General features: G+C 32.6%; 1 protein-coding gene across 6 annotated transcripts in view; it reads left to right on the top strand.

Moving 5' to 3' along the window:
* SLC4A10 (solute carrier family 4 member 10) overlaps window positions 1-27,347 on the top strand; it is a 366,372-nt gene that overhangs the window by 174,876 nt on the left and 164,149 nt on the right. For all 6 annotated transcript variants that reach the window (XM_051986269.1, XM_051986272.1, XM_051986271.1 and 3 more), the window contains exon 3: window positions 95-241. In XM_051986269.1, the coding sequence (XP_051842229.1) occupies window positions 95-241 (147 nt within the window). The remainder of the gene's footprint in view (window positions 1-94; window positions 242-27,347) is intronic.

Genomic DNA, 27,347 nt, shown 5'->3' with positions numbered 1-27,347 from the left:
GAGATCTTTAGATTTGAGGTCATTTGCCCTGTGCAATTTTCTGTATTCAGAACAATCTCAGAATTTAACTTGTGCACTTATTTTCTTAACATAGGTCACCGTACATTGTTTATTGGAGTCCATGTTCCTCTGGGAGGAAGAAAGAGTCACCGACGTCATAGACATCGTGGTCATAAACATAGAAAGAGAGATAGAGAAAGAGATTCGGGATTAGAAGATGGACGGGAATCTCCTTCTTTTGGTAAGAAATCTCCCTCTCCCTCACTTTACCATTGAAAATAATCAAATTTTGTAGAAAAAAAATCACAAGTTTATGGAACTCTCAATATTCTGCCATTTTCTCTATGTACTTCCTTAAGTAATCAATTTTGTTTTGGAGTTTAGAGTTTAAAATAGGAAATACAGCAGATACCTTTACATATAAATTTCCTTGAAAGAAAGTGGGGCAGAAAAGTTTCAATCTTTATGATTGTTCTCTTGCCTATTTTATCTTATGAAAAGGAAGACTTGTTCAGGTATGAGATGGAGAATTAAAATTTGAATAATAGAATAATTTAAATTTTTTTAATTCAAAGAGGATGGACGTTTATCAAATTTTTGCTTAGATTGCTATAGCTGCCAAGTGTTTACTTATTAGGGCATAAGAACTTTCTAAATGTGAAAATTTTACTTAATCAAATAGACTGCAAAAAAATTCAAAATATGTTGATCCTTTAGCTTTTGAGAACCCACAGAATAGTGATTACTATGTAGAATACTCAAGACTTTTTTTCTTATACTACTGTGGACATTTAACAAGTTTTTGATGATTCATTGAGTATTTAAAATTTTTCAAGGTACCTTGAAGGAAATAAAAAGTATACAACATGATCCCTGAACAATATACTTAAAATCTTATTAGAAAAACAAGAAAGTTGGTCTGAAAGAATTTGAGACAAATATAATAAATTATAAAATGTTAATTTGATCAGTCAAGTGATCCAGATAGAAATATGGGATGGTCAATGAAGGACAAAGACATTTTATTTAAGATCCAATGTTCGCTTCTGTGTGAAGGGCTATCAGGAAAGGAATGGTAATTAGTCAAGTTGGAAAAGAAGGGTCATTGTATGATCAAGGAAATGCCAGATCACAGCTATAAACTCTTCCATCTCTAAGTCTCTTAAGGAATCCTTGAAAATAAAATTTAAGAAAAGATTATTATTTTTCGTTAAGTTGATTTTTTTGTAAAGCTATATAAGAAATTATTTTTGAATAAAAATCTATAAAAATATCAGATAATAAGGATTAGAGTTCCAAATATGTAGTATTCAAGAAAATATCTTAATAGAACCTTAGAAAAATTGTTATAAATAGGTAATGATAGACTATACTTCAGTTCATTTGAGAGCAACATTATTAATATTAACTATCAAGATTTACCCCTAGCTTCTGCATAATTATCTATTATATAAGTATTCCATCATCTTCCCTTCATATTATCAACTAAAAGTTTCATGTACAATCATTTTTTTCTATTCTACTATGCTATGCAAATGCTTGTTTTATTTCATAAATTCAGAATAACATATTTTTTAAAAGAATGATGTATTAAAATGCATATTTGCTCATTTAATATTAAAGAAATCAAACCACTTAACTGGTAGCAGTCATGTAAACATCCAAATCAATTAACCATATTTGAAATTATAATAGAGCTATGTATAAAAAAAACTGAGTTAGTTTATACATTCAGATAGAAATTCTATGATCACTTGTTGAATGTATTGTAGAGTAAAGGTTTGGACTAGGTGACCTCAGTGACTATAATTTTCTGATAGTTTCTGATTGTATTACTCAATGAACCCTAACATTCCTTCTTTCTATCTCTAAAATTCTAATTTTTTTTTTTTTTGGTATCTCATAGTTAATTCATGATAGAGCCAGAATTAGGGCCTAGTTCCAATAATTCATTGGTCATTCATTCCTTTTCTTTTTTCTCTTTTGATTATTGCATCCAACAAACATTCATATGGCAGCAAGGTGGCACAATGGATGCAGCATTGGTATGGAAATCAGGAAAATTCTTCTATCTAAGTTCAAATCTGGCTTCAGATATTTGCCAGCTGTACAATGTCACTTAACACTGTTTGCCTCAGTTTTGTCTTCTGCAAAATGAACTGGAAAAGAAAATGGCAAACAGGTTTATTATCTACAAGAAAACACCAAATTGAGTCACTAACAACTGGGCATGACTGAACAACAATCAACATTCATTCTTTGAATTGAGTTAACTATAGAAAATATATTGATTTTATTCAATAATACTTTAAAATAAATCCATTTCTTAAAGCAATGAGGTACAAAAATAATTGACAAACACTATTTGAAAAGTATATCTTTTGAAAGTGAGAATTAAAGAAATAAGTATGTGGATATAATTTATTCCAGTAGTTATTTTTTTGTTTCATACATCTTCAATCCTAGCTCCTTCTTATCCACTTAGGTGTCCCTGATTTTTTACAAACAAAAAAGCAAACAATCAAAAACAACCCAAAAACTCTTTTATTGATGCATCTACTTCATCTAGTTCTATCTCTGTCCTTTCTTTCATTTCTGTTTCTTTAAAAAAAAACTCCCTGTACTCAAATCTGTCATTTTGTCACCATTCTCTCATTTCTTAATCCTTTGTAACCAGGCTTCTGCCCTTACCATGACACCCAAATTGCTTTTTCAAAGGTCATCAATCCAGTGACCTTTTCAAAATCCTTAAGCAAGTGAATCTCCCTGAGCAGACACTTTTCACCATATCTTCCTGAATATATTCTCCTTCTATCTTGATATTCACATAGGAGGGATATTGCATATTGTGAGACTAAGAGATCAAAGTGAGTAGAAATAGTATCATATGGTAGTTTAGAGGAAATATGTCCTTGGACCTTCTTGATTTGGAGAATCTGAATTTAGTGGAAGCAGATGGTGTAAAAATATCTATCAGATTATGTAGAAGTCCTAGATAATAAAAAGGTAACTGTTAAATACTTAGAAGGAAAAGTGATGAGAATAAACACAATAGAATAACCATCCTGCTCTTACCTGGTAGTAACTGATCTTATTTCTTTCACCTCTATATTTTCACTGAGGTGAATATGGTGAGAGAACTATCCTAAAATTTTGGTTAATTTTTCCTTAATAGATATTGAAACTCCTCAATATTTCATTGAGGTAGGAGAATAAAGGTTCAGACAGGGTATTAACATTTTTTTCCTGTTCACCTTAGTACAAAAATAATTTATATAGACCTTCAGGAGTTCTCTAGTGGTTGGCTGCTTGACCACAGTGAGTGCCTCCAAGGCAAGAGACTTTGTTCAGGAGAATCAACTCAAAGTATGCTAAATACATATTCTTATTGAGTAGCAAAATTTCCTTCTGTTAAATGACCCAACTGGATATCATTTAGTTAAAATATTAAACATAAACTAACATAAATCAGATCTAACCCAGAATGAAAATGTTTATCAGTGATCATGTCGTATATGGATAGAGTCAGGGCCACAAGTACCAAACAATTCACATAGAATCCATAAGAACTGAAAAAAGTAATTACAACTATAATCAGATCCACAGTAGCACTAAGAGATTGGAAGAGATGAGTTTATTTTTAATTTCCCTTCCCTTAAGAACCATGCCAGTGGTCAGGCACTAATTATACCTAACGTGACTTCTGAGATACTACTTACTGTCTCTTTCTTTTCCCCTCCTGTTCCTTCACAAAACCCTTTGGTATTTCCTCTTCTTAATTCTTCAGAATTGTTCTAAAGGTTCTCTTCCATGTTCCATTTTCTCTCTTTCTTTTGCTATTCTCTTTTTTGGAAACAAGCATGAAACAATATTTTATTTAGAGAAAAGAAAACTTATAGAACAAGAAAGAGATAACTGAAATCAGATTAGAAATTAAAAATACTAGTAAATTGGAAGTCATAAATTAATAGATTATTTTAAGGGCTATTAATGAATAACAAAGGAGAACCAAAAAGAATGCCAGTAACCAAAATGGAATTCAGACAGAAATAAAATAAAAAATTGAGTTAAACAAATAAGAGAAAGATAATTTAAAAGCTGCAGTCATGTGAAGTAATATAGTTTAATTAGTTCTTAAAAGAAGAAATTCAACAGAATATTAAATTGTAAAGAAAATAAAATTAAAAACACTGTAACTTTTGAATTGTTAGAAATCTAATGAAACATGAAAAAACTGCTTCACTTTTAATGATGGCACTTTAGGCAACCTCTATAATGGAAGAGTAGAAAGGCACGTCATCATCTAGTAAAAAGGAATATTTTTAATTCCTTAGGGAAATGCAAATGCCAGTGTAATTTTAGGTTCTATGGTAGTCATTACAAGACCCTTAATTTTAGACTGAATTTTAAATTAACCACACGGACATTTTGATTTTGCTTGCTGGAGAACAAAATAACTCTAAGCCCTGGTGTTCTTAACAGTGAAATTTATCAATGATTAGTTACAACAAGGGAAATGAAATTGTAAACAAGCAAGAAAAATTGAGTTGATTTCATACACACACTTATACATGCATACATACATGTAAATTATGAAAATGTAGAGAATAATGTATAGAATTTAATATTTGATGGGAGACCTATTTAAAAAATATGGAAAATCTGATTGAGAAAGCTGTAATGATAAATTGTCTTAATTATTACAAGATCTGTCACAAGTGTCCTAGAAATATCTGATTGATAAGGATGCATTTAATACTCTGAAACAGTTGTGATGATACTTATTTGTAAAACACTTATTCTAATAATCCCTAAAGATTGCTAACATGAGGAGAACAGTCCTTGGTTCTGATTTATGTTCTTTTAAATTCAGTTACCCCAGTCTTAGTTATCTTTTTTTTTTTAATTTTCTGGAATGTCATATGATTGAAGTATTAGTTTACAGCAAGAAAAATGCTTTGATTTCTTTTGAGGAAGAATATAAAGTGAACTGTATCTGTATGAAGCAATTTCCTTTTTTGATATAATCTTTGAAGTCTTAAATAAGGACCAAAAATAAGACTCTCTGTATTTTGAAAATTTTATTCTTCTTGTAATAATTTCCCATCATCCACAAGATTTTTGGTGAATATTAATACATGTTTATATGTAGTCAATAAATAACATAAGAACTTGAATGTCCATTTAAAAAATACTGTTAGCACAGGACCTTTCACATCAAAATGCTTAATGAATGATTATGAATTTTAAAAATATGTTAGTGTCCATCACTTTAAAAAAAAAAAGACAAAAAGAAAGGAAACATCAATATAACAAAAAGTGAATTATAAAAATTCCACTTTACCTCTAATAATTCTAAGTTCTAATTTGTGTAAAGATGAACATCAGTTAATTTCAATGGAGCCTCGTTCTCATTAGTATGCAACACTAAACTATCACTCAATTCAAGCTAATTTGGTAAACTGCTATTTAAAAGCTTGGCCAGAGAAAGAGCCAAAAATGAAGCAACAGCAACATCCCAATGTTAAACAGTAATACTTCTTGGTGAACAAATCTCCTGAAACTGCAAAATCCACATACAAATTGTTCAATACATACAGATATATGCATGTATTAAATCTATCCAAATAATAGCAAATTGAATGAGTTAGCAAGAAACCCAATTTTAATATTTTTTTCTCTGCTTGTTAATGATATTTTTATTCCTGCTTTTTCTTACTTTGGTGATTAATGGTGTGGGTAATCAAGGACTATTTTTCTATTAATTTAGAAGAGTTTGTTGATACATTCAAAATAAAATCAACTAGAATTTCCTTTAACAGACTTTTGTGACTAACTCATCTAAAACCATATGTCCCAAGTGTAACTTTCTTCTTAAAATGTTTTATCAAACTTCTGCTGTCTTCAAAAGTAGCCTGTAGACTTGCACAGAAGGAAGTATGAGTTGTTGGGGGGGGAGAGGGGCGGTTAGTATATTTTTTCCTATCCATTTCTTCGATTTACCTAAATTTCTTAGTGATGATCTTCTGGAATCAAAATAATTTCAGAGTATAGGATAAAGCTGGTTATGAGTGAGGCACACTTGTTCTTATGAAAGAGATAGGATGTTTCTTTTTTTTTTTAATTTTTATGTCTTTTGTATTTACATTTTTAGTTGTTCAATTACTTTTTACTTGTCTGTGACTTTTTGTGACCCCATTTGGAGATTTCTTGGCAAAGATATTGAAGTGATTTTCCATTTCCTTTTTCAGTTCATTTTACAGGGGAAGAAACCAAGACAAACAAGGTTAAATGATTTGTCCAGGATCACAGAGATAGTGTGTAAGGCTAGATTTGTAGTCAGAAAGATGACAGACTTCAGTCTGGGCACCACCTAAAGGCAGATATTTACATTAAGCTGCATTTCAAATATCTCTTCCCTTCCCTTTTCTCTTGAAAGCTATCTGTTGTAACAAAGAATAAAAAAGAGAAAAAAAAGTTTAACAAGCCTAACTGAAACATCAACCAACACTAACTACAGTTCTACATCAATTATTTCCTACCATCTATAAATACAAGGGAGAAATGTATTCTCACGTTTCTTCTGTGGGGCCAAATGGGTCATTATAATTTCACAGCATTCAATTTTATTTTTTATTGTTGTTCTTTCTGTTTACATTGTGGTAGTCATCACATGGATGTTTTTTCTTGGTTCTTCTGCTTATCTCACTTTGAACAACTTAATAAAAATCTTACTGTAAATTTTTCTTTTTTTTAAATCATTGTTAACATTTTATTTGCTTGCATACATCTAAAAATCTGTCTCTATAATTTTTTAGGATATTTTTTATTTTTAAATTTTAATAGCTTTTTATTTATAAGTTATATGCATGGGTAATTTTACAGCATTGACAATTGCCAAACCTTTTGTTCCAATTTTTCCCCTCCTTCCTCCCATCTCCTCCCCTAGATGGCAGGATGACCAATACATGTTAAATATATTAGAGTATAAATTAAATACAAAATAGGTATACATGTCCAAATCATTATTTTGCTGTACAAAAAGAATAGGACTCGAAATATTGTACTTACTGTAAATTTTTCAAAGGATTATTGATAGTTTGTATTTCTTCTTTTGAAAACTATCAATTTTTTTGCTCATTTGTCTTATGGGAAATGGTTCTTGATTTTATATATTTATGTTAATTCTTCATTTTTAATTTTGGATGTCAGATTCCTTTAAATTTATTTAATGCAGGTGTTTTTTCTGATCCTAGATTAGTTTTATTTTATATATCCATTTTCTTTATTTACTCAAGATTACATAATTTATATTTTATTCTCATAGCACTTTGAACCCCTATTCTCACATGACATTAATAAGATTAGGGATTAAACCTCTGATTTCATAGATATAGAAAACTCTCATGAAGATACTCTTATCTACTAAAACAAAACAGGTCAGTAATTTCTCTGCAACTTAAAGTCTTAGAGAATTGTCTGGGGGTACTGAGAGGGTAAATGATTTCCATAGGATCAAGCATTCACTGACAAGAGAAAAGAATGAGAAAAAGCTTTTATTAAGTACCTACTATGTATGGACTAGACACTATGCAAAGCCTCTTACAAATATTATCTCATTTAATCCTCACAACAACCATGGCAAGTAGGTGCTGCAATTATTCTCATTTTACAGTTGGAGAAACAGAGGCAAACAGAGATAAGTGACTTATCCTTGTCACTTTGATAGGATTCGTCTGAAGTTGGATTTGAACACTGGTCTTCCTGATGTCAGGCTAAGAACTTTCTTCATTGTACTCTCCAGCTGCTTAGCTCTAAGGTCAGCTTTGTGTCCAGTATGACATTGCCTCCATGGGACTTTCATTTCTTATTGTGCTAAAGAGTAGTTATAATTATTCTACTTATTATAGAGCAATTAACTGGAGAGTGCAAGTCTTATTTTACATTCCTATTCCTCTTGGTGCCTAGCAGAGTGCTTCTCCTCCAGAACTTTAAAAGTCCTTAGATGACAGTGTCACATTTTGTTAGGTCCTCTTGATGTATGTGCTAAGTCAGCACAGTCTTCCAGAATTCAGAATAAACTTAAGACCATACCAAGGCTCCATAGGAGAAGGAAGTGTCACACTTTATTGGAGAAGGTGGCCAATAAATGTTTAAATTGGATTTAATTAAAGTTTGGTAGAATAAGGTTAATATAAAAACATGACTTGCTTCTGGTGACAATAGCTTAACTCCATAGTTGCCTAAATTAAATGATTATTTTGTTTTCAAATAGGGATTCATGGAGGCCTTTAATTTTTTTGTCCTTTTCTCTGTGCCCTAGCAAATAAGAATACATAATTCTTCCAATAACAAATTACAGTGAATATGGCAACATATCCTTCCATAAGATATATCATATTCTTGGCTGTTACACTGATAGTTTGGGGGATTTTGCAGCATTAGGCTATTCTATGTTTTCACTGACTGTCATACAAAGAGGTAAAGTAGTCACTATAGAGAAAATATTTACCCTACCCTAAAGAATGCTTTCTGAATTAGATAAGACTGTAATTTTGTGAAATGTATGCCATGCTATTTTAAGGTCCCCGGATTTGTATAAAATACAGCCCTTGAACAAAGCATTTGAACAATTACAGTAGGGAAGAGAGGATGTGAGTATCTCTCTTGCTCTTGCTCTGAGATTTTAAAAGCCTGTGGGTCATGACAGGCCTATTGTGGACATAGCATAATGCCTAAAGAATCATTTCTGCTTTAAGGAATAAATGACAAGATATGGGAGGAATAACAGACGATTTTCCACTTTGAAGAACACGCCTCTTGTTCTTAACAGCATTTTTTTCAGCACCTCCATTTGTCATAATGTCTTATAGTAAATAGTCCTAGATGAAAACTTGATATCGTACCTTAGAGTTTAAAAAATCTTCTTGTTCTTGCTATAAAAGTCCTCAGGTTTATTTTGTTGACTAGTCTTTCAAAGTGTTCTTCATGGAACCACTTGCTTTGTTAAACTGAAATAATACTAGGGAAAATCCCTAGAGCCCTGGTTTATGATTACTGAACTGGGACTTTTTTTGACTTAGATGCATAGAGTAATAATGTTAATAGGTAGCACTTATATAATATTTGAAGGTTTGCAAAGCACTTTGCATATTATTTCATTTGATTCTCAGAAAAATCCTGTATAGGGGCAGTGATTATCTTCCCCATTTTACAGATATTTAGACTAAGACTAGAAGAGATAAGTGACTTACAGAATCACATAACTAGTGAGTACTAAGGATCAGATTTGAATTTAGATCTTTTAATCTCCAACTCTAATACCCTATTTATTGCACCTCTTAGATGTTTTCAGCAATAGAACTTTCAGATTGATAATTTGTGTTAAACCAAAACTATACATCTTTGAATGCTTATAAGTACAAAAATCATTTATTATTTGATTTATTTATTTTGATTTTTTTATTATTTGATTTATTTATTTGATTTTATTTATACAAAGTAAAGGGAACTGAATTAGAAGGAGAACAAGTAGGAAATGTTTCAAAGATACGATGAAGCACAATTTGAAAGATAAAGCAGTGCTATGGACTCTGTGGAACATATTTAAGTGGCACAGTAGATAAAGACCTGAGCCTATAGTCAGGAAAACTTGAGTTCAAATTGTACCTCAGACATGTACTAGCCGTGTGATCCTGGCCAATGACTTAATCTTTGTTTGCCCAGAAAGAAAACTAGGTGGCTTAGTAGGTAGAGTGCCAGACCTGGAGTCAGGAAGACCTGAGTTAAATCCAGCCTTAGACATTTACTATACACAAACTTTTATGTCCTGAATTGTTATTCAGAAAAGTTGTCATTCAGTAATTTCAGTCGTGCCCCATACTTCATAATCCCATTTAGAATTTTCTTGGCAAAGATACCAAAGTAGTTTGCCATGCCCTTCTCCAGCTCATTTTACAGATGAGAAATTGAAACAGATAGAATTAAGTGACTTGCCCAGAGTCACATAGCTAGTAAGTATCTGAGTTCAGATTTGAATTCAAGAAAAAGTCTTCCTGACTTCAGGCCCTGTATTCAATGTACTGTGGCAAGTACTTCCCTGTTTGGAGAAGACAAAGATGAAATTGTTTCAGAAAGATTGATAGTTTCAAATACAATGTATCATATATATATATATGATATAGATGCCATATATATAGCTTTATTTTTGTATTTTGTGAGATTTTGTTGGGCTTGTTTTTTTTTTTTCCTTAGGGGATGAGAAGGAAGAGGAGAGGCAGAGATAACCATTATGAAATTTTATTCCTGCTCAACTTCAGAGTGGCTAAAATTTCATTTTATTATTTAGATTGATTTAGTGGCAGATTTTTGGCATTTACTTATTTTTTATATTGGGTAGAGACCAAGAGAAAGGGAGATATGAAAAAATAAATATGAATACAGAATTATATAAACATAAATTTTCTGCTTGTATTTTTTTTTCAAATGGCAAAGAATGAGAAAGAATTGGAAGCAGTGAAAGGAGATACTGCCCTCAATACAGGGAGAGAGGAAAAACACATTTTTCCCCTAAATAATTTCTCAGAATAGATATTCTACAAACAAAATATCAAGGAATACTGCAACATTCTGGGTGGAAAATTTTTCTTACTTTTTCTTTCTCTTGGGAGAGGGGAGGACTATATGAAAAAAAATTAGGCTGTCAATTTTCAAAATTGGTTTCATTAAGTTCACTAAATCACAAAAAATATAATTGGCTTTTATTCTTCTCTTTGAAATAGAATGCAACATATAGAGAGCATATAAACAATAAAGAAATCTTGACTAAGTTGGTCATTTTAGAGCAATGCCAATATGAGAAACATATTTTGGGGAAAAAGTTTTTTCTGTTATCTCAGTAATAGAAAATAGAAATAGGTACATTCGGCATCATGGAAGAAAACTTGAAAAGTGAATGAAAGAAAATGGATCCTCCCATTTACTTAACAACAACAACAATGGATATTTTTAAGTGCTTACTACATGTAAGGCACTATGTCTGACACTGAGAATATAAAGATGGGAATAAAATAGTTCCTGATCTCTAGGAGCTTACATTCCAGTTAAATATCATTTTGGATTCCTAAGTACTACAGCAAATGAAAATTTTTTCATTACCAGATCTTTGTGAAAAAGAATAATTCAAAAAAATTAAAATAACAAAATGATATCTACAATCCTGTGAAATACAGAGTTCAACTTCTATTATTGCCTGGGAAACAGAGAATAAGAGAGTAAGGGATTTGCTAGTAGACAGACATTTAGCAGGCAGAGAGGAATTTCTTAGTCTAATGCTCCTTTCACTGTAACTTGACCCTTCTGGCACATCAAATAATAGTACAGATGTGTCAAAGATGAAAAAATTAAGAGTGGAAAAAAAATCTGTTGACTACTTAAGAAACACTTCCCTAAACTTGCTATCCTTTAACTAAATTCCAAGGGCAAGAAAAATGTCCATATTCAGGATTCCCATTTCTTCACTCACTTCTCAACCTTTGTAGCTCTATTTCCAATCCATTCATTCGACTGAAACTGCTTTAAAGTTACCAATGATCTCCTTTGCTAATATGATGGCCTTTTCTCAAGTTTCTTCCATTTTCATCTCCCTACAGCTTTTAAACATTGTTAACCATCTCCTTTTAATGAATACTTCCTGCTGCCTGGATTTTTGGTCACTCTGTTGTGGTCCTTTTTCCAGGCTGATTGATCCTTTCCCTAGTCCTCTTTACAGAATCATCATCTATTTGGGCCCTGTGTTCTCTCTATAAATCCTATTCTAAGTTATAATTTATATACAGATGGCTACCAAATATATCTAAATCTAAAATTTCTTATTAGCATTAGTCTTTCACCAGTTACCTGATGAACATGCCCATGTGAATGTCCAATAAGGAACTAAAATTTGACATGTCTAAAAACTGAACTTTGCTCCAATCCTTGCCTTTTTCCTCCTACATCCAGGCCAGTTTGGAGTCAGGAAGACTCATCTTTATGAGTTCAAATTTTGCTTCAAGTACTTATTAGCTGTGTGATTCTGGGCAAGTCACTTAACTCTATTTGCCTCAGTTTCCTCATCTTTCAAATAAGCTGAAGAAGGAAATACCAAGCCTCTCTATATTCTTGCCAAGAAAATCTTGAGTAACTAAGAGTTATGTCACAAAGAAACAATAAGGAGTTTAAGTTACATAACTTCTACTGTGCTTTGCAACTCTTAATGAATCATTCTACAGTCATGCTTTTTCATCATAATTTGTACCTGTATTAAAGTTAATAAAAAGTTAAAAGAAAATTACCAAAGCTTAAGGAAAGACATGGCAGAAGACATGAAGATTACTGGTGAACAAGATCATTTAAATATCAAATTGAAGATAATGGAGAAAAAATAGGAAAGATCTGTTAAGATTTTTGCAGTAAATTTTCTCTATCAATACAGTACACCACCTTTGAACACTGGGGATACCACTATTTCCAGTTGCACCAAAGGGAAAAAATAGGAAAAGCAGCTAGTTACTGAAAGAAACAATATTTTAAGTGTATTAAGGAATCAATTCTCAAGATAGCTGAAAGAAAGGAAGATATTGGATGATTGGAGGAAGGGGGAAATCAGAGAAAACTATTATCATCAAAGCAGAGATAGAAAAGATTTGAATAATCCATATGTTTCCACAAACTCTCCACATCTCCACAAAATCTTTACAAGAACCATTTAGAGATATATAAAAGATGTCATTGATAATAACATGAAACGGTAAAAGGAAAAATTTTGAAATGATTTTCTTCATTAGGTAACAGCATAGCTATCAACCAGTTGCCTGGTACAAAGAAAAGATCCTGCTGTGTTTTGTTGACTATAGAGTACTTTTTTATGCAGAACAAGATGTAGTCTTAAAGGCTCTCTTTTAAAAACATGTCTCGGATTCATATGTTATGATCATCAAAGATTCCTTGATTAACATGAGAACAAAGATAAGCTTGTTTGATCCTCTGAGTATTAGCTATGAAGTAAGACACAAAACAGGTAGACTGTACTACAAAGGTTGTCAGCACTGTTATGGAGGCTGTTCTTGTTTGGAGAAATTAAATGAAAAAAAAAAGACTTCCCAATAGGGAATGATACTCTCTAGATTTCACATGCCATGAAGTGGATTTCTCAGGAATAATGCTGAGCCTCTTAAATGAGATCCATGATCACTCAGGATAATTAGATCACATTATCCACAGTGGAAGGGCCAATTGAATAAAGAATGCCTGTGGTCCAGAATATGCATGTATGATTGCATGGAAAAGCTATTGAGTTGGTCCATTAGTAAATGTATCTTGGTGACATTACAGATGGACAATGAAATGTGCCCATAATTGAAAAACAGGAAGAAAGTGGCCCAAACTGAATTGCACCAAATTCTTAGTGACTTCAAGCTATTCACTAAAACAAAAAAACTTTTTATTATCAACATTTTAATGATGTTATATGGTTGAAAATCATGGATTATCACAATCTCTGAGGAATTAAAATTGTGGATAATAGTATATGACACATGGTTGGCATAGACAGGTGATAACATATTTCTATGACAAGTTACATCATGACATAGAAAAAGCATTTAACACAGCAACAGCAAGATTATGTGATGATCAATTCGGACAGATGTGACTCTTTTCAACAATGAGGTGATTCAGGCCAATTCTAATAGACTTGTGATGGATAGGTAGGTCCATCTGTATGCAGAAAGAGGACTGTAGGGACTAAATGTGAATCAAACATAGCATTTTTGCCTTTTTGTTGTTGTTTACTTGCTTTTTTTCTTTCTCATTTTTTTTGATCTGATTTTTCTTGTGCAGCATAATTGTAGAAATATGTATAAAATAGCACATGTTTAACATATATTAGAATATATGTTAAGTAGGTGAGGGGAGCAGAAAAGGAGGGAGAAAAAATTGAAACATAAGATTTTGCAAGGGTGAATGTTAAAAACTATCTTTGCATATATTTTGAAAATAAAAAGCTATTATTAAAAAAGAAAAAAGCATTCAAAACATGTCAAAGAGAAAAAAACTGTAAATGAACTGCTTATATGGCAACTATGAAGGACAACACATAGCCTATGTGCTGCATTGAGACCTAAATGAAGACCCTGTGCTCTCAGATGAATACCATAAGAATGGTTTATAGCAGGATGCGAACAAAAATCATTTAAGACAAGGAGGCATAGAGAGGTTATGACTAGTAGAGTGACTATCAGCAGCACAGAGCTCACATATCTATCAAAGGAAATTAATAAAAATCACTTAATTTCTACTGTATTGGACAGTTTTTTCCTGAGTTGTCAAAAGGGTGATGACTTGCTTTAATTAGATAGAATTTACTGATTCAGGACTTCCTACATTAATAAAATCACAAACTTCTCCCATTCCTATGAATTGCTAAATAGTTTATGAGCTTTACAGAGAATCATAGGATTATATATGGAATTCTTTCTTTGGTTGTCCTATAGAGTGAAATGCTTTCCCATCTCCACTCTATTGACCATCCTGGCTTCAAGTCCCAACTAAAACCCTTCTTTTCTACAGAAAGCCTACCCTAATCCCTGTTAATTCTAGTGCCTTCCTTCTATCAATTATTTCTTATTTATCATATTATTATTATTATATATTATGTAACCTATAATATTGTATATTATATAACATAATACCATTTAATAATATATTTTATATTATTACTATTTATTATATATAAGAAAGTAAGAGGAGAGAAAAAAAGAGATAGTGTATATGTATGTATGAGAGAGATGAAACATGTTTCATACGAATTTATTTATTTCATATACACTTATTTGTCTCTCCCAATACATTGTAAACAATTTGAGGGCAGTTACTGTTTTTTACTTCTGTTTTTTATCCTTTGATCTTAACATAATACCTGGCATATAGTAAATACTTAATATTTTGATAGTCATTGGTTGCTGGACATTGTAATAGGTCCTGTTAGATGGAAGTTTCAGAACCCAGAACAATGTGCCTTGTATTCTCAGAAGTTTTACAATTTAATTTATATAAGCTAGCTAAATTTCTTCAAGACCATTATATTGGATAAACATGTATATATATATATATATATATATATATATATATATATATATATATATATATATACATGTAATGTGTTTTAAGGCTCATGTGTAAGAAAAGAAAATGGGCTGATCTATCTATTGACTATTTAATCAACTCTCAAACTTAAGGACCTAAGTGAGGGGAAAGCTTTGGGCTGTCTTTTTTTTTCTAAATCTTTTGGGTTTACTAGTATGGAAATAACTTGGGGTGGGGAGAAGAAACTTTCTCCACCAATAAAAATCAGTAACTACTCAGCATTTTAGTTTCTTAAAGTTACCTAGGATTGTGGGAGATGAAATGCCCAGGGTGACACAGCTAAACTTTCTGAAAGACAAGAATTGAATCTCAATATTTCTGATTTTGAGGCCAGCTTGGTCCATTGGACCACATTGCCTCTCAAGGCAAAAAAAAAAAAAAAGAAGTTAATTTAAATTTTTTTTATAATTTTAATTCAATTCATACTGAATTAAAATAGTACACAGTCTAATTTTTTCCCCAGAAAATCTTTTCCTTTTGCTAAAAACATGATTAACTTTTTTTTATTTTTCTGAATGAAATGTGTTTAGATATTAATTTTGAAGTCTTCCCTAAGGTTTACTTAAAGATGAAATGATTATTTGCACCTAAATTATTTCTGCACATAAAACTTGACATATGTAAATAAAGTTAAGTTTAAACTTATTTAAATCTAAATAGTATAGGAATATTACAAGCCTTTCCTTCCCAAACTCTATGTAATCTATTTTCTAGGGACAGTGTCCTCTTGCTGTTACGTGTCCTCTTGCTGTTACTCCATTTCCAGATTCTGAACCTTTTCTTTGGCTGGCTCCATTCTGGGAATGGTCTCTTTCATCTCTACCTACAGGCTTTCTTGACTTCCTTCAAGTGCTCTTTTTCAGGAAGTTTTTCTTAATTATTCTTAATTCTAATGCCTTTCTTTTGTTTATTTTTTCAAACTTATTTGAATAAAGCTGTTTACTTCTTGTCTCCTTCATAAGATTATGAACTCCATGAGGACATGGACTATCTTTTACCTTTTTTTTTTTTTTAATTCTCAGGACAGCACAGTGTCTGATATATATAAATGTATATTGACTCATGATAAGACTTATGGGCTAAAATGAATACATTGGAAGATGAATCTTCTGAAATGCAGAAACCTACTTCCTATGTCATGTAATAGAGATTTTGTTTTGTTTTGTTACTCTAAAACAATTTCCAAAACAAAAAATTTATAAATCACATGACTCAAACAGAATTAGAATCTTATAAATCAAGTTAAGGGGCAACTAAATGGTAGTAGATAGAGAAGCAGCTCTAGACTCAGGAGAATATGAGTTCAAATTCAGCTTCAGAAAGTTGACATTTATTAGCTGTATGACCTTGGACAGCCACTTAACCCTGCCTCACCAAAAAATATAAGTCAAATTAATTTTCAAAAACTTTTATTAAAACTCTCCTTCTTTTCAGGCATAGTTCAAGTACTGTTGTCTGTATGAAGCTTTTCTTGATCCCACAATTACTAGTGCCCTCTCCCTAAACTACCTTGTATTTAACTTTCTCTGTGCCTATATATATATTTATTAAATGTGTAATAATGAAAATAGCTAAAGTGTATTTAACTCTTTAAGGTTTACAAAGTATTTTAGAAATATCCTTATTTAATCCTTTAAGCAACCCTGGATGCTAGATTTATTACTATTCCCATTTTTACAAATAATACATTTTATTTATGCTGCATTATTGTATGTTTCCCCGGCTCCTCAACCCCTATTAAAATATAAGCTCATTGTAAGTAAGGTTTGTTTTATTCTTTGGATTTATATCTTCATTGCTTAACTTATCACGAATGATTAATAAATAATTGTTGATTAATAAATTTTAAGAGATTGCTATGTTAATTTGGGACAGTTTAAAAACAAGAGTACTAGACTTGGAGATAAGAAACCTGGGTTCATATTCTGGCTCTGTTCATTTAGATATAAATCATTTAAGCTTTCTGGAACCCCAGTTTCCTTATGAATAACTATTATCACTTGTCCTCCCCCCGTTAATGGAATTATAGTAAAGAAAATTCTTACGTAAACTTTAAAGTGATAGCAGGTGTGTCCCCAAAGTCTTAGTGCAGTTTTAAACTTTATTAGCTTAAAAACTATACATTTTAAGTTAGCAATTTTATTTTTTTAAATTACAGAAATTATAAAGTTATTAATTTATTGGTTTCTAAAATTACATTTGCCAAATTAATGCAAATATTTAATACTCTAGCTTTTTTAAAAGTCCCGAATGTAGCCCTTAATTTTTCACTCTTCTTCACTCCCTTACTCTTCCATATCATTGCTAAGTCTTCTTGATTTACCCTACTTAATATCTATCTTATCCTCTTCCTTTCCACTACTCACAGCCACAGTGGTTCAGACCCTCATTACCTTTTGCTCAAACCCCAATTGGTCTTTTTACATTTATGCTCTCTTCTCTCCAATTCATATCCACAGAGTCGGTGAATTTATATTCCTAAAATTCAGGTCTGAACATCTTTCTTCCCTGTTTAAAAAACTTTAGTGAAGGCTTAATACATCTTACAAATTCCTCTCTTTGACATGCAAAGCCTTCCCAATATGGTTCCATTTGACATTTTTAGGCTGACTATCTATTATTCCACCTCTGCACACACTTTGCACCCATCCTCAATCCCCACTCCCAAACATGTTCTCTGTGCTTCAGCCTGACTGACCTACTCGCCATTCTTTTTACATAACATTCCATTTGTCCACCCTAGGCCTTTCATAGGCTATGGAATCATCTCCTCTTCACCTCCTCATCTTTAACTTCTTAGAAGCTCTGATTTCCAAAAAATAAAAGTAAAAATCTGTCAAGGAAACATAGCATATTTACAGATAAGTAAAAATAGCATATAACTGTAATACATATGCTTTTGATGAGGTTTAGATTTAGGGAACCAAAATGAAATTAGGGTTTCTGATGATCAGGGAATTAAATCATACGGTCTAGTGGCAAGTTCAGGGTTCAGAGAACCAAACGGAGAGTTTTAGCTCCCCTGCAACCCCTTGGAATTCGGCACAAGAGTAGGGAGTTTTGGGGACTCCCTTCTGGCCTTGCAGAGGTTCTCTGTAAAGGAATTTACAGACCCGAAAACCTAGGTTGATAAAAGAGGTTTATTATAGGGATTGAAATAGAAATCCTGACAGCGAGGCATAAAGTCTGGTTAGGGAAATAGGTGAGGATAAAGAGAGGAGGCACTGGAAAAGAATATTATTCTAGCAGGCAGATCTATGGAAAATGGAGCTTTGCACTGAGAATGCAGTTCTCAGTGGGCAGAAAGTCCTGGTAGCTGAGTAAGCCACCAAGGTCCATCTACATAGGCCTTAGTTGATGGAAGTTCATTATATTGCTTATCTTGGTGGGAGTTGGGACCTCCCCCTCCCCCCTGCAAGTCACAATGGAGGCTGGGACAACCAGAGCAGAATAGAACTAGTAGGGGCTGAGAAAGCCCAAGTTGGCTCAGCTCTGGTGGGGGATGGGACAAGCCTGGATCTCCTATTGGAATTCAATGGGGTGTTTTTGACCAGGATTTGTGAATCAAAGGCCCTGGCTTCCTGGACTGATATGCCTCAGCCAGGAGGGGCTGGGAATCGGAAAGGAACCACAAATCAATCTGAAAGGAATCATAAATAAATAGGAAATACAGTTTTTTAAAGGGACCACAACCCACTTCACTTTGATTATAAGATGTCCTAACATCTGAAGCAGTTAGAAAAAACCACTTGTAGGAGGTAGTCCTGAAGTTGCATCTTGAAGGGAGCCAATCCTCTGCTTGCTGGTCTCTCCATTCTGATTCTATTCCATCTATCAGACTTCTTATCCAATTCTTCATAAGGGCTACATTCAGAAGTTTTAAAAAGGAGACAAAAGTATCTAATAATCATGATTTTGACTCATTCTATATGTTGTTTACCATCTCAAGTGTTTTTAGTCATCTTTCCAGTTAGATTGCAAATTCCTATCATAATGAAGAGGGAACCTCAAAACTCTGAAAATCCTTAAAGAAGAAAATCTCCTTCAACTCTGCCTCAGTGAGGGACCCTGCCCTGAAGGACAAACAGTTTCATCTTTGTTATCTGGGTGGGGTCAGCTCAGTCCTGAAATTCATTGAATTCAATTCAAATTCTAGCTCTAGCTGAAACTCAGTGAGGAGCCAACTTGGGACTCTACCCATGTGCCCCCTTTAGCTAAATCTCTCATTATAGCAAGAACCAAACTAAAATCCTCTCTTTGCAGAGGTTCCAAACATGCTAGCTATACCATTCTTGGCATCCCAAGGAGCCTCTGTCCACTGGAATACTCTTTCCAGTGCCATCCTCTCTATACCCTCACCTATTTTCCTAACCAGACTTTAACCTTACTTCCAATTCCCATAATAAACCCTTTTATCAATCTAGGTTTTCAGGTCTGTAAATTCTTTTACAAAGAACCTCTGTGTTGCCAGAAGGGAGTCCCCAAAACTCTCTACCCTTGTGCCGAATCCCAAGAGGTTGCAGGGGAGCCAAAACTCTCCATTTGGTTCCCTGAACCTCGAACCTGCCACTAGACCTTATCATTTCAGTCCCTGACTACCAGAAACCCTAATTTCATTTTGGTTCCCTAAATCTAAATCTCATCAATATCTTGTACTTCCAAAGTCACTATAAGCTAAATAGATAACAAGAACCTCTTCTACTAAGGTTTTGCCAGTTTTCAGTACACTTAAGCTTTTCAAAAGTAAGAGATATCCTTTGAAACTTCTCTATTTTGTTTAATCATTCTAATTGAAGGTTAGACTCACCTCATTGAATTTGATCCTGTTTACTTTGTCCTGAAAATTATAGTTTAACAAACAACTCTATTAAAAGAGACCATGGATAAAATTATGTTCTGTGATATCATTACCAACTAGCCATACTTATCCTCCTCTCAGTTCACTATACCAGCACAACTGATGATTTTCAAGGAGTGTACTGTTCTAAGCAGTTTTCTCTACAATATTGAGACTTTGTTTTACATGTTATTATAATTTAGTGTTTGACAATGGCTTTGTTCTAACAACCTTATCAAATACAAAAGGACACATGCTGTAAATTCATGTTATAAATCTATAAGACCTTCTTTATATATATATACATATATATGTGTATATATAAAGACATGCTGTTTGTGTTGTGCCTTTTTTTGTGTTCCAGTGAATTTATAGCCTAAGAAAAAGACAAAGCAGCATTCTGGAGATATTCAAGAAATATGATTTTTTTGTCCTCATTCCATTATGTCTGTTCTTGTTTCTTTAACTTGAACATTTTCACTTCCTTCTTCAACAGAGTTAAACAAAAACTGCTTCTGGAACAATGACAGTCCCTGGAATATTAATGAAGAAATCTGTTCTTTTGTCTTCTAATGACTTTAACACTGTGCTCAATTTATATTCAGTTCAACTGAACAAGGCATCTTTTCTATTGACCTTATTTCTTTGAACCTCTATTTACTCTCCTCAGGCAAGTAAGGCTACATAAACAGCTATTTTATCAACTGTAAAAAATAAAAATGACTTTATAACCTTTGATCCAGTCCATTTGCCTCCTTAGATCAAAGAAAGTAATGAACAAATGGACATAATTTCATATAATGAATATCCTCAGGGGAAAATTGATCTTTTGATAAAGGGTCAACTTTTCTTCATCCCTATTTATGATATTTGAAATATGTATTAAAAGTAAATATTAATTATTATTACAATTTAAATATGTAAAAATGACAATGCAAATGAGTGAAAATGAATCCTCTTCCTAATTAATGGAAGTTCATTAGCTCGCTTAAAACTTGAGAGTACAATTTGCAAAACTTCTCCAGAGAACATGCTGATGCCCTGGAGGCCTATGAGAATTAATATACCTCCTGAAGTTCTTAATTTACACCTAGTTTGCCTACCTGGCAGGATCTGTCCCATATTGTATAAAAAAGATAAATACTTCATCATTATTTGCTCTTTTCCTCAGGCTACAGAGCTTAGGAAATACTATCCATCTTATCATATAGTGCTATTCAAATCTTTCTCCTGGAATATGTAAAAAGGATTTCTATCCCATAAAAACATCACCCTTGAATTTGGTGTTTCCTTCTCTGTACAGCATTCTGTATTTTTCTCATATCCTATTACTTTGTTTTTAGTTATTTGAGATTTTTAAGGCAAAACATATATCACTCCAAAACGCATACACATATATGCATCTATATATATATACATACACATATATATATATACATGCAGATATATGTTATATACTTATTATATTATAATTTTATATGTAACTATAATAGTTGTAGTTAAGGAAAATTCTTTGACTACAAAAAACAAGCAAATTCTGGGGCCAGAACAAGAGATTCTTGTGTTTTAGGGGACAGAACAGAACTCATTTTTTTCCTTCCAACATTATGTGTTGCTGGTAATGATTAAAAACCTTTTACATTATAAACATCCTGAATGTTTCCACATACACCCTCTCGCCCTTGCCATTTATTGAACCTGTAATTCTTAGGAGTTACTCTATAAAATGTTCTCCTAGTTCTGCTTACTTTTTGTCAGTATAAAGAAGCCTCCCTGGTTTTTTCTGAAATTATATCCCTCACCATTTCTTATACCAAAATAGTATTCCTTTATAATCAAGTATCACAGCTTTTTCAGCCATTCCCCAATTGATGGCATCCTTTCAATTTCTAATTCCTTGCTACTCTAAAAAAAGCTGCTATAAATATTTTCTACATATAAGTACTTTTCTTTTTTTTTCATCTTTTTGAAATACAGATCTGGTAGTAGTATTGCTAGGTCAAAAGGTATGTGTAATTCTATAGCTTTGGGGCATAGTTCCAAATTATTTTCCATAGTAGTTAAATCAATTCACAACTTTATCAACAATATATCAGTGCCACTATTTTTCCACATTCTTCCTGGCATTTGTCATTTTTTATCCTGTCATGTTAGCCACTGTGATGGATATGAAGTGATACCTCAGAGTTGTTTTAACCTGCATTTCTTTAAATAGTAATTTAGAACATTTTTATATGACTATAGATCACTTGATTTCTTCTTTGGAAAATTACTTGTTCGCAGCCTTTGACAATTTACCAATTGGAAAATGACTCTTATTTTTATAAATTTGTCTCAGTTCCCTATATATTTGAGAAATGGGGCTGTTATAGGAGAAATTTGATGCAAATTCCGCCATCATTGCCAGTTCCTTATTTTCTTCCCGTTTTAGCTGTATTGGTTTTGTTTGTGTAAAATATTTTTAATTTCACATAATCAAAATTGTCCATTATACTTCCTCTGATTCTCTCTGTTTCTTGTTTGGTCACAAATTCTTCTGCTATCCATAAATCTGATAAGTATTTATGTGTAAATCATGTACCCATTTTAATCTTATCTTGTTATATGTAGAGAGATATTGGTCTATACCTAGTGTTTGCCAAACTGCCTTCTAATGCATTTCATAATTATTCTTTAGTTCACAATTAATCTTTAAAAATACATTATGTCAATCCCACCTTATCTGGATTTCTTTATAACATGTTGTTAGGTTTTAGAGAAAATGTCTTATGTCAAAATTAAATATTTTCATTAATTTTGCCAAAAAAGTAAAAACATATTGTCTTTATTCATTTTAAAGGTCATATTACTATTATTTATTCTTATTCTTTTTAACATGATAAGGTAGCATAATGTAGTAAATAAAGGTCTTTTCTTGGAATCAGGATAATTTGGTTTTAGATTTTGCCTCTGACATATATCATGCATAAATGACTCTGGTCAAGTCATTTACCCTCTTGGAACTTCCAGGCATCTCCAGGAGACTGTACATTATAGACAACTTTTAAAAATTCTTATCTCATTACTTCAAAATATTCTAGACTTCATCAGTATGTCTATCTCTCCACCAATGCAGTATTTACATATTTGTATTAATAGTCCCAAATCCAGCCCACAGCCCCTTCACACTGATTTTGCTTTTGGTTTATGACACTGTTTATTGGGCTTAGTATGATTTACAACTTCCTAACACATCATATCAAATAATTCATCATGTCTTTGAAACTTATCAAATTACTTTCTCTGTTAGTTTCCAGTTGTGATTATTAGCAAAGAAAGCTAAGGACTAAAAGAATAAGTTTTGTTAAAACTCTATTAGGGAAAAGAGGATGATCAAAGAAGATAGAAGATATAATATTGACAATAAGGAAGAGGCAGAACAACTAAATGTCTATCTTGCTTCACTTTCCTCTGCCAAGGAGAATGATTTTTGGATAAGAAATGAAAACATAATCTAGAATTGAGATTGAAGATAAATCTGTTGAGAGTAAGAGAGAATCTAGCTTCACCTCATAAATTCAAGTGATCAGCCTTGGATAAAGTATACCTAAAGGTAATTTTAAAAAGAATCTTGTGGTTGTGATTGCTGACCCACCATCAGTGGTTTTTGGAAGTACAGGAGGATCAAATTTACTGCAGAATTGGAAAAGGGCAACTGTCTGGATTTTCAAAAAGGAAGTGGGGGAAATAAATGAAGTCAAGAAACAGTTCATATACGTGACTTCAGTTTCTGGCAAAATTTCAGAATTAAAAATGTGGCATGTGAACATAAAGAATTGCAAGTAGGGATTACCAAAATACCCAGAGGGCTTCATGAAAATGAGATTGTGTCAGATGGAAAGGTGGAAGAAAGATGATGATGAATCATGGTTGGGTGACAGATAAAAATAGGAAGCTCTCATCAATCAGGGGATCGCATATCTGTGGCGGAAGCTGGAAGTTTATTTGATCAGGTGCCAAAAGTGGCTTCAATGGGGCAATACGGTAAGAGTTAAGTGCTGAAGCACGACTTTGTCTGAGGAGCTAGCTACATATGATGAGTTCATAACGTAAAGTTCAGCTACCTTAAGTGATGCATAGAACCCAGAACTTGGCTGGGGAGAATTCCATTCTACTCTGTTCTGGTGCCACATTTCAGAAAGGACTTTGATAAATTAGAGAGGAAGGAAGCTAACATTGTAAAGAGCTTGGATTCATGCCATATCAAGGTTGCTTGGTGCAATTGGAGTTGTTTATCCTGAAAAAAAGAAGGCTTCTGGGTAGGTAGGTGAAAGAAGAACATGATAGCTTTCCTCTTAAGTATTTAAAACTGTTTTTATGTGAAAAAAGGATTAGGTTTATTCTGTTTAGCTCCAGACGGCAAAACTTGAAGTAATGGAAGAATTTAAAAGTTTGTATTTTGTTCTAGAGGTAGGTCTTACTATAGATAAATGAGCATGAAATTGATATAGGCAGGCTAAAAGATTATTTTAAGAACTTTGTGGAGGTCATATTAGTGAGGCAAGAGACCAGAAGGTGGGAGTGTAAGCCCAAATGGTGATAATGTTGAGAAGTTTTGAGAAGTCAAGAGAGGAATTGGCAGATGGTTTCAGTCTCACTGAAAAAGGAGGAGGTTAAATCTGCTGTCAGTGTGATGATTGAAAGTATATCTGGTATCTTGATAAGAAATGGAAAGATGTTACAACATTCATTATGAAAGATGAGCTAGGGAGTCAACAAGAGTAGTTTAAGAATTGCCAAGTAGCTGTTAGGACTCAACTGAGGTTAGGAAAGCATTTGATAACTTAAATAAACTGCTTTCATAACTTGCTCATTTCAATTAAATAGTGTGTAGGCAGGACCAGCTGATCCCACAGTTAGATAGGGTTGCTCTGAAAGGGCAAGAGAATGAGGTTTCTGTTTGAGAAAGAACAGCCAAAATGAAGGTGGAATGAATGACCTGAAGCCATCTGCATCAGTGCTTGCAGACCTTTTTCAAAAATCTGAAATGAAAATTACATTCTTCTTCCCTGTTTTGGATCAGAAGTCAGAGATTAAGGACAGAGGGCAGACATGTATGCGTGCAAGTGTATGTGAGTGTATCTGCCACAAGTATAAAGTAATAAAACTAATCTAATCCTTCCTTTGCAAAATCACATTACTTTATAGTCCTAGCTTACAAACATACATATATTAATATTTGCTCAGTTCATTACTATGCTTTTAAAATGAGGCATTTTATGATATTCTTATTCCCCATATGAAATCAAATGACAAGAATAAGTACAACTCAATAATACAGTAAGAATCTGCAAAAGCCACAATAAAATGGAAAATTCCAAGGCTATAAGTATCAAAAAATGAAACTTTAAAAAAATTATCTCATCACCATTAAAAGACCAGCCATTTAGTGAGATGTAGTGCTTTTATTGATTTAGTGCAATTTTACTTTTATTTCCCTTTGGATGGCTTTTTTGTCCTCTCGCCATATAATGGACCCGTTTCTTTCTTTCTTTTTTTCTTTCCTTTTTTTTTTTTTAGAGTTATGGGCAGAGCTGGGATTGAAATCTTCTGCTTTTTTTTAATTATAGCTTTTTATTGACAGAACATATGCATGGGTAATTTTTCAACATTGTCCCTTGCAATCACTTCTGTTCCAACTTTTCCCTTCCTTCCCTCCACTTTCTCCCCTAGATGGCAAGCAGTCTCATACATGTTAAATATGTTAAAGTATATCCTAAATACAACATATGTGTATATGTTTATATAGTTCTCTTGTTGTACAAGAAAAATCCGATTCAGAAAGGTAAAAATAACTTGGGAAGAAAAATAAAAATGCAAGTAGTCCACATTCATTTCCCAGTGTTCTTTCTCTGGGTGTAGTTGGTTCTGTCCATCATTGGTCAATTGGAACTGAATTGGATCTTCTAATTGCTGAAGATATCCACTTTCATCAAAATTTATCCTCATATAGATTGTTGTTGAAGTGTATAATAATCATCTGGTTCTGCTCATTTTACTCAGCATCGATTCATGTAAGTTTCTCCAAGCCTCTCTGTATTATCCTGCTGGTCATTTCTTACAGAACAATAATATTCCATAGACCTGTTTCATTTTTTTTTCCTTTCCTAAGTTTAACTGATTTTTTCCTGATTATCCCTGCTTGGTAGAAAAATTCAGGTACCTCCAAGAATATGAGATGACTCACTTGGGGTATTTAAAACCTTTAATATAAGTTGACTTGTATATCAACAAATTGGCCTCAACTAAGAGTCAATTTACTGTTTTTTTTTTCTACCTCTAGAATTCATGGAATAAAAATTGGCAAAGCCTATTTTTAAACCTTCTATAATGATCTAAATTATTTTACTTGCTACATCTATGACAAGTAGTTTTTCCAAAGTTGCATCATTCTTTCTCAATGATATCTGTGAAGGGGTATTTCTTTTCTTTTTATTAACACTATCATAAAAATAAATAAATAAATGAATGAATTTAAAAAAAAAAAACACTATCATCACTCTACTATATTCTATTATTTCTGTTTGTCTATATTCCATTAGCCCTCTAAGTGATCTTTCAACCTCTACTCTGCTTTGTCTGATCTATCCTTCATATTGTTACCAGAACAATATTCCTCGGACATATATCTCTCCTCTATTTAGAACTACTCAAAAGCCCCCTGTAGTCTACTAAAAAAAAGTTCAAATTCATTAGTTTGACATGTAAGAGTCTTAACATTCTGGTTTCACCCTACTTTTTAAATGACATCAGCAAACATTTATCTCATGTTATTCCCTAACATGTACTTTATTTTCTGCTAAACTGGACTATCCTTTGTTATATACATAGACACAGACAGACAGACACACAAACACACTCACCTGGAATTCACTCACCTTTGCCTTTTAGAATTTCTAGTTTCCTTTGAACCACAAGTCAGATAGCAATTCCCATGTGAGACCTTCCCTGATCTAATTATAATATCATTCGCACTCACTTATTTATGTGTGACTTATCTATGTCTACTCCCAAGTAGAATGTAAATTTCCTGAGGACAAGTACTGTTTTGTTTAACTTTGTAGCTCTAATATCTAGCACAGTACCTCTAATTTCTCATTGTTTGTTAAATTAATGAATGTTCAAAACTTTCCAGACTTCATGCCTTTACATGAACTATTCCCTAGATCCTTATTACTGTCCAGGCTACCAGCACAGCTTCGGTTGCCCAAATTTACAACTTTGATATCCCTCTTGACTTCCTTTTCTCCTCACATTCAATCAGTGTGTAACCAGATCTTTCTTTCTC

Source organism: Antechinus flavipes, chromosome 3, assembly GCF_016432865.1.
Source record: "Antechinus flavipes isolate AdamAnt ecotype Samford, QLD, Australia chromosome 3, AdamAnt_v2, whole genome shotgun sequence".
Classification (NCBI taxonomy): domain Eukaryota; kingdom Metazoa; phylum Chordata; class Mammalia; order Dasyuromorphia; family Dasyuridae; genus Antechinus; species Antechinus flavipes.
Note: the sequence above shows the minus strand (reverse complement) of the source record. Positions and strands in the feature narration are given on the sequence as shown.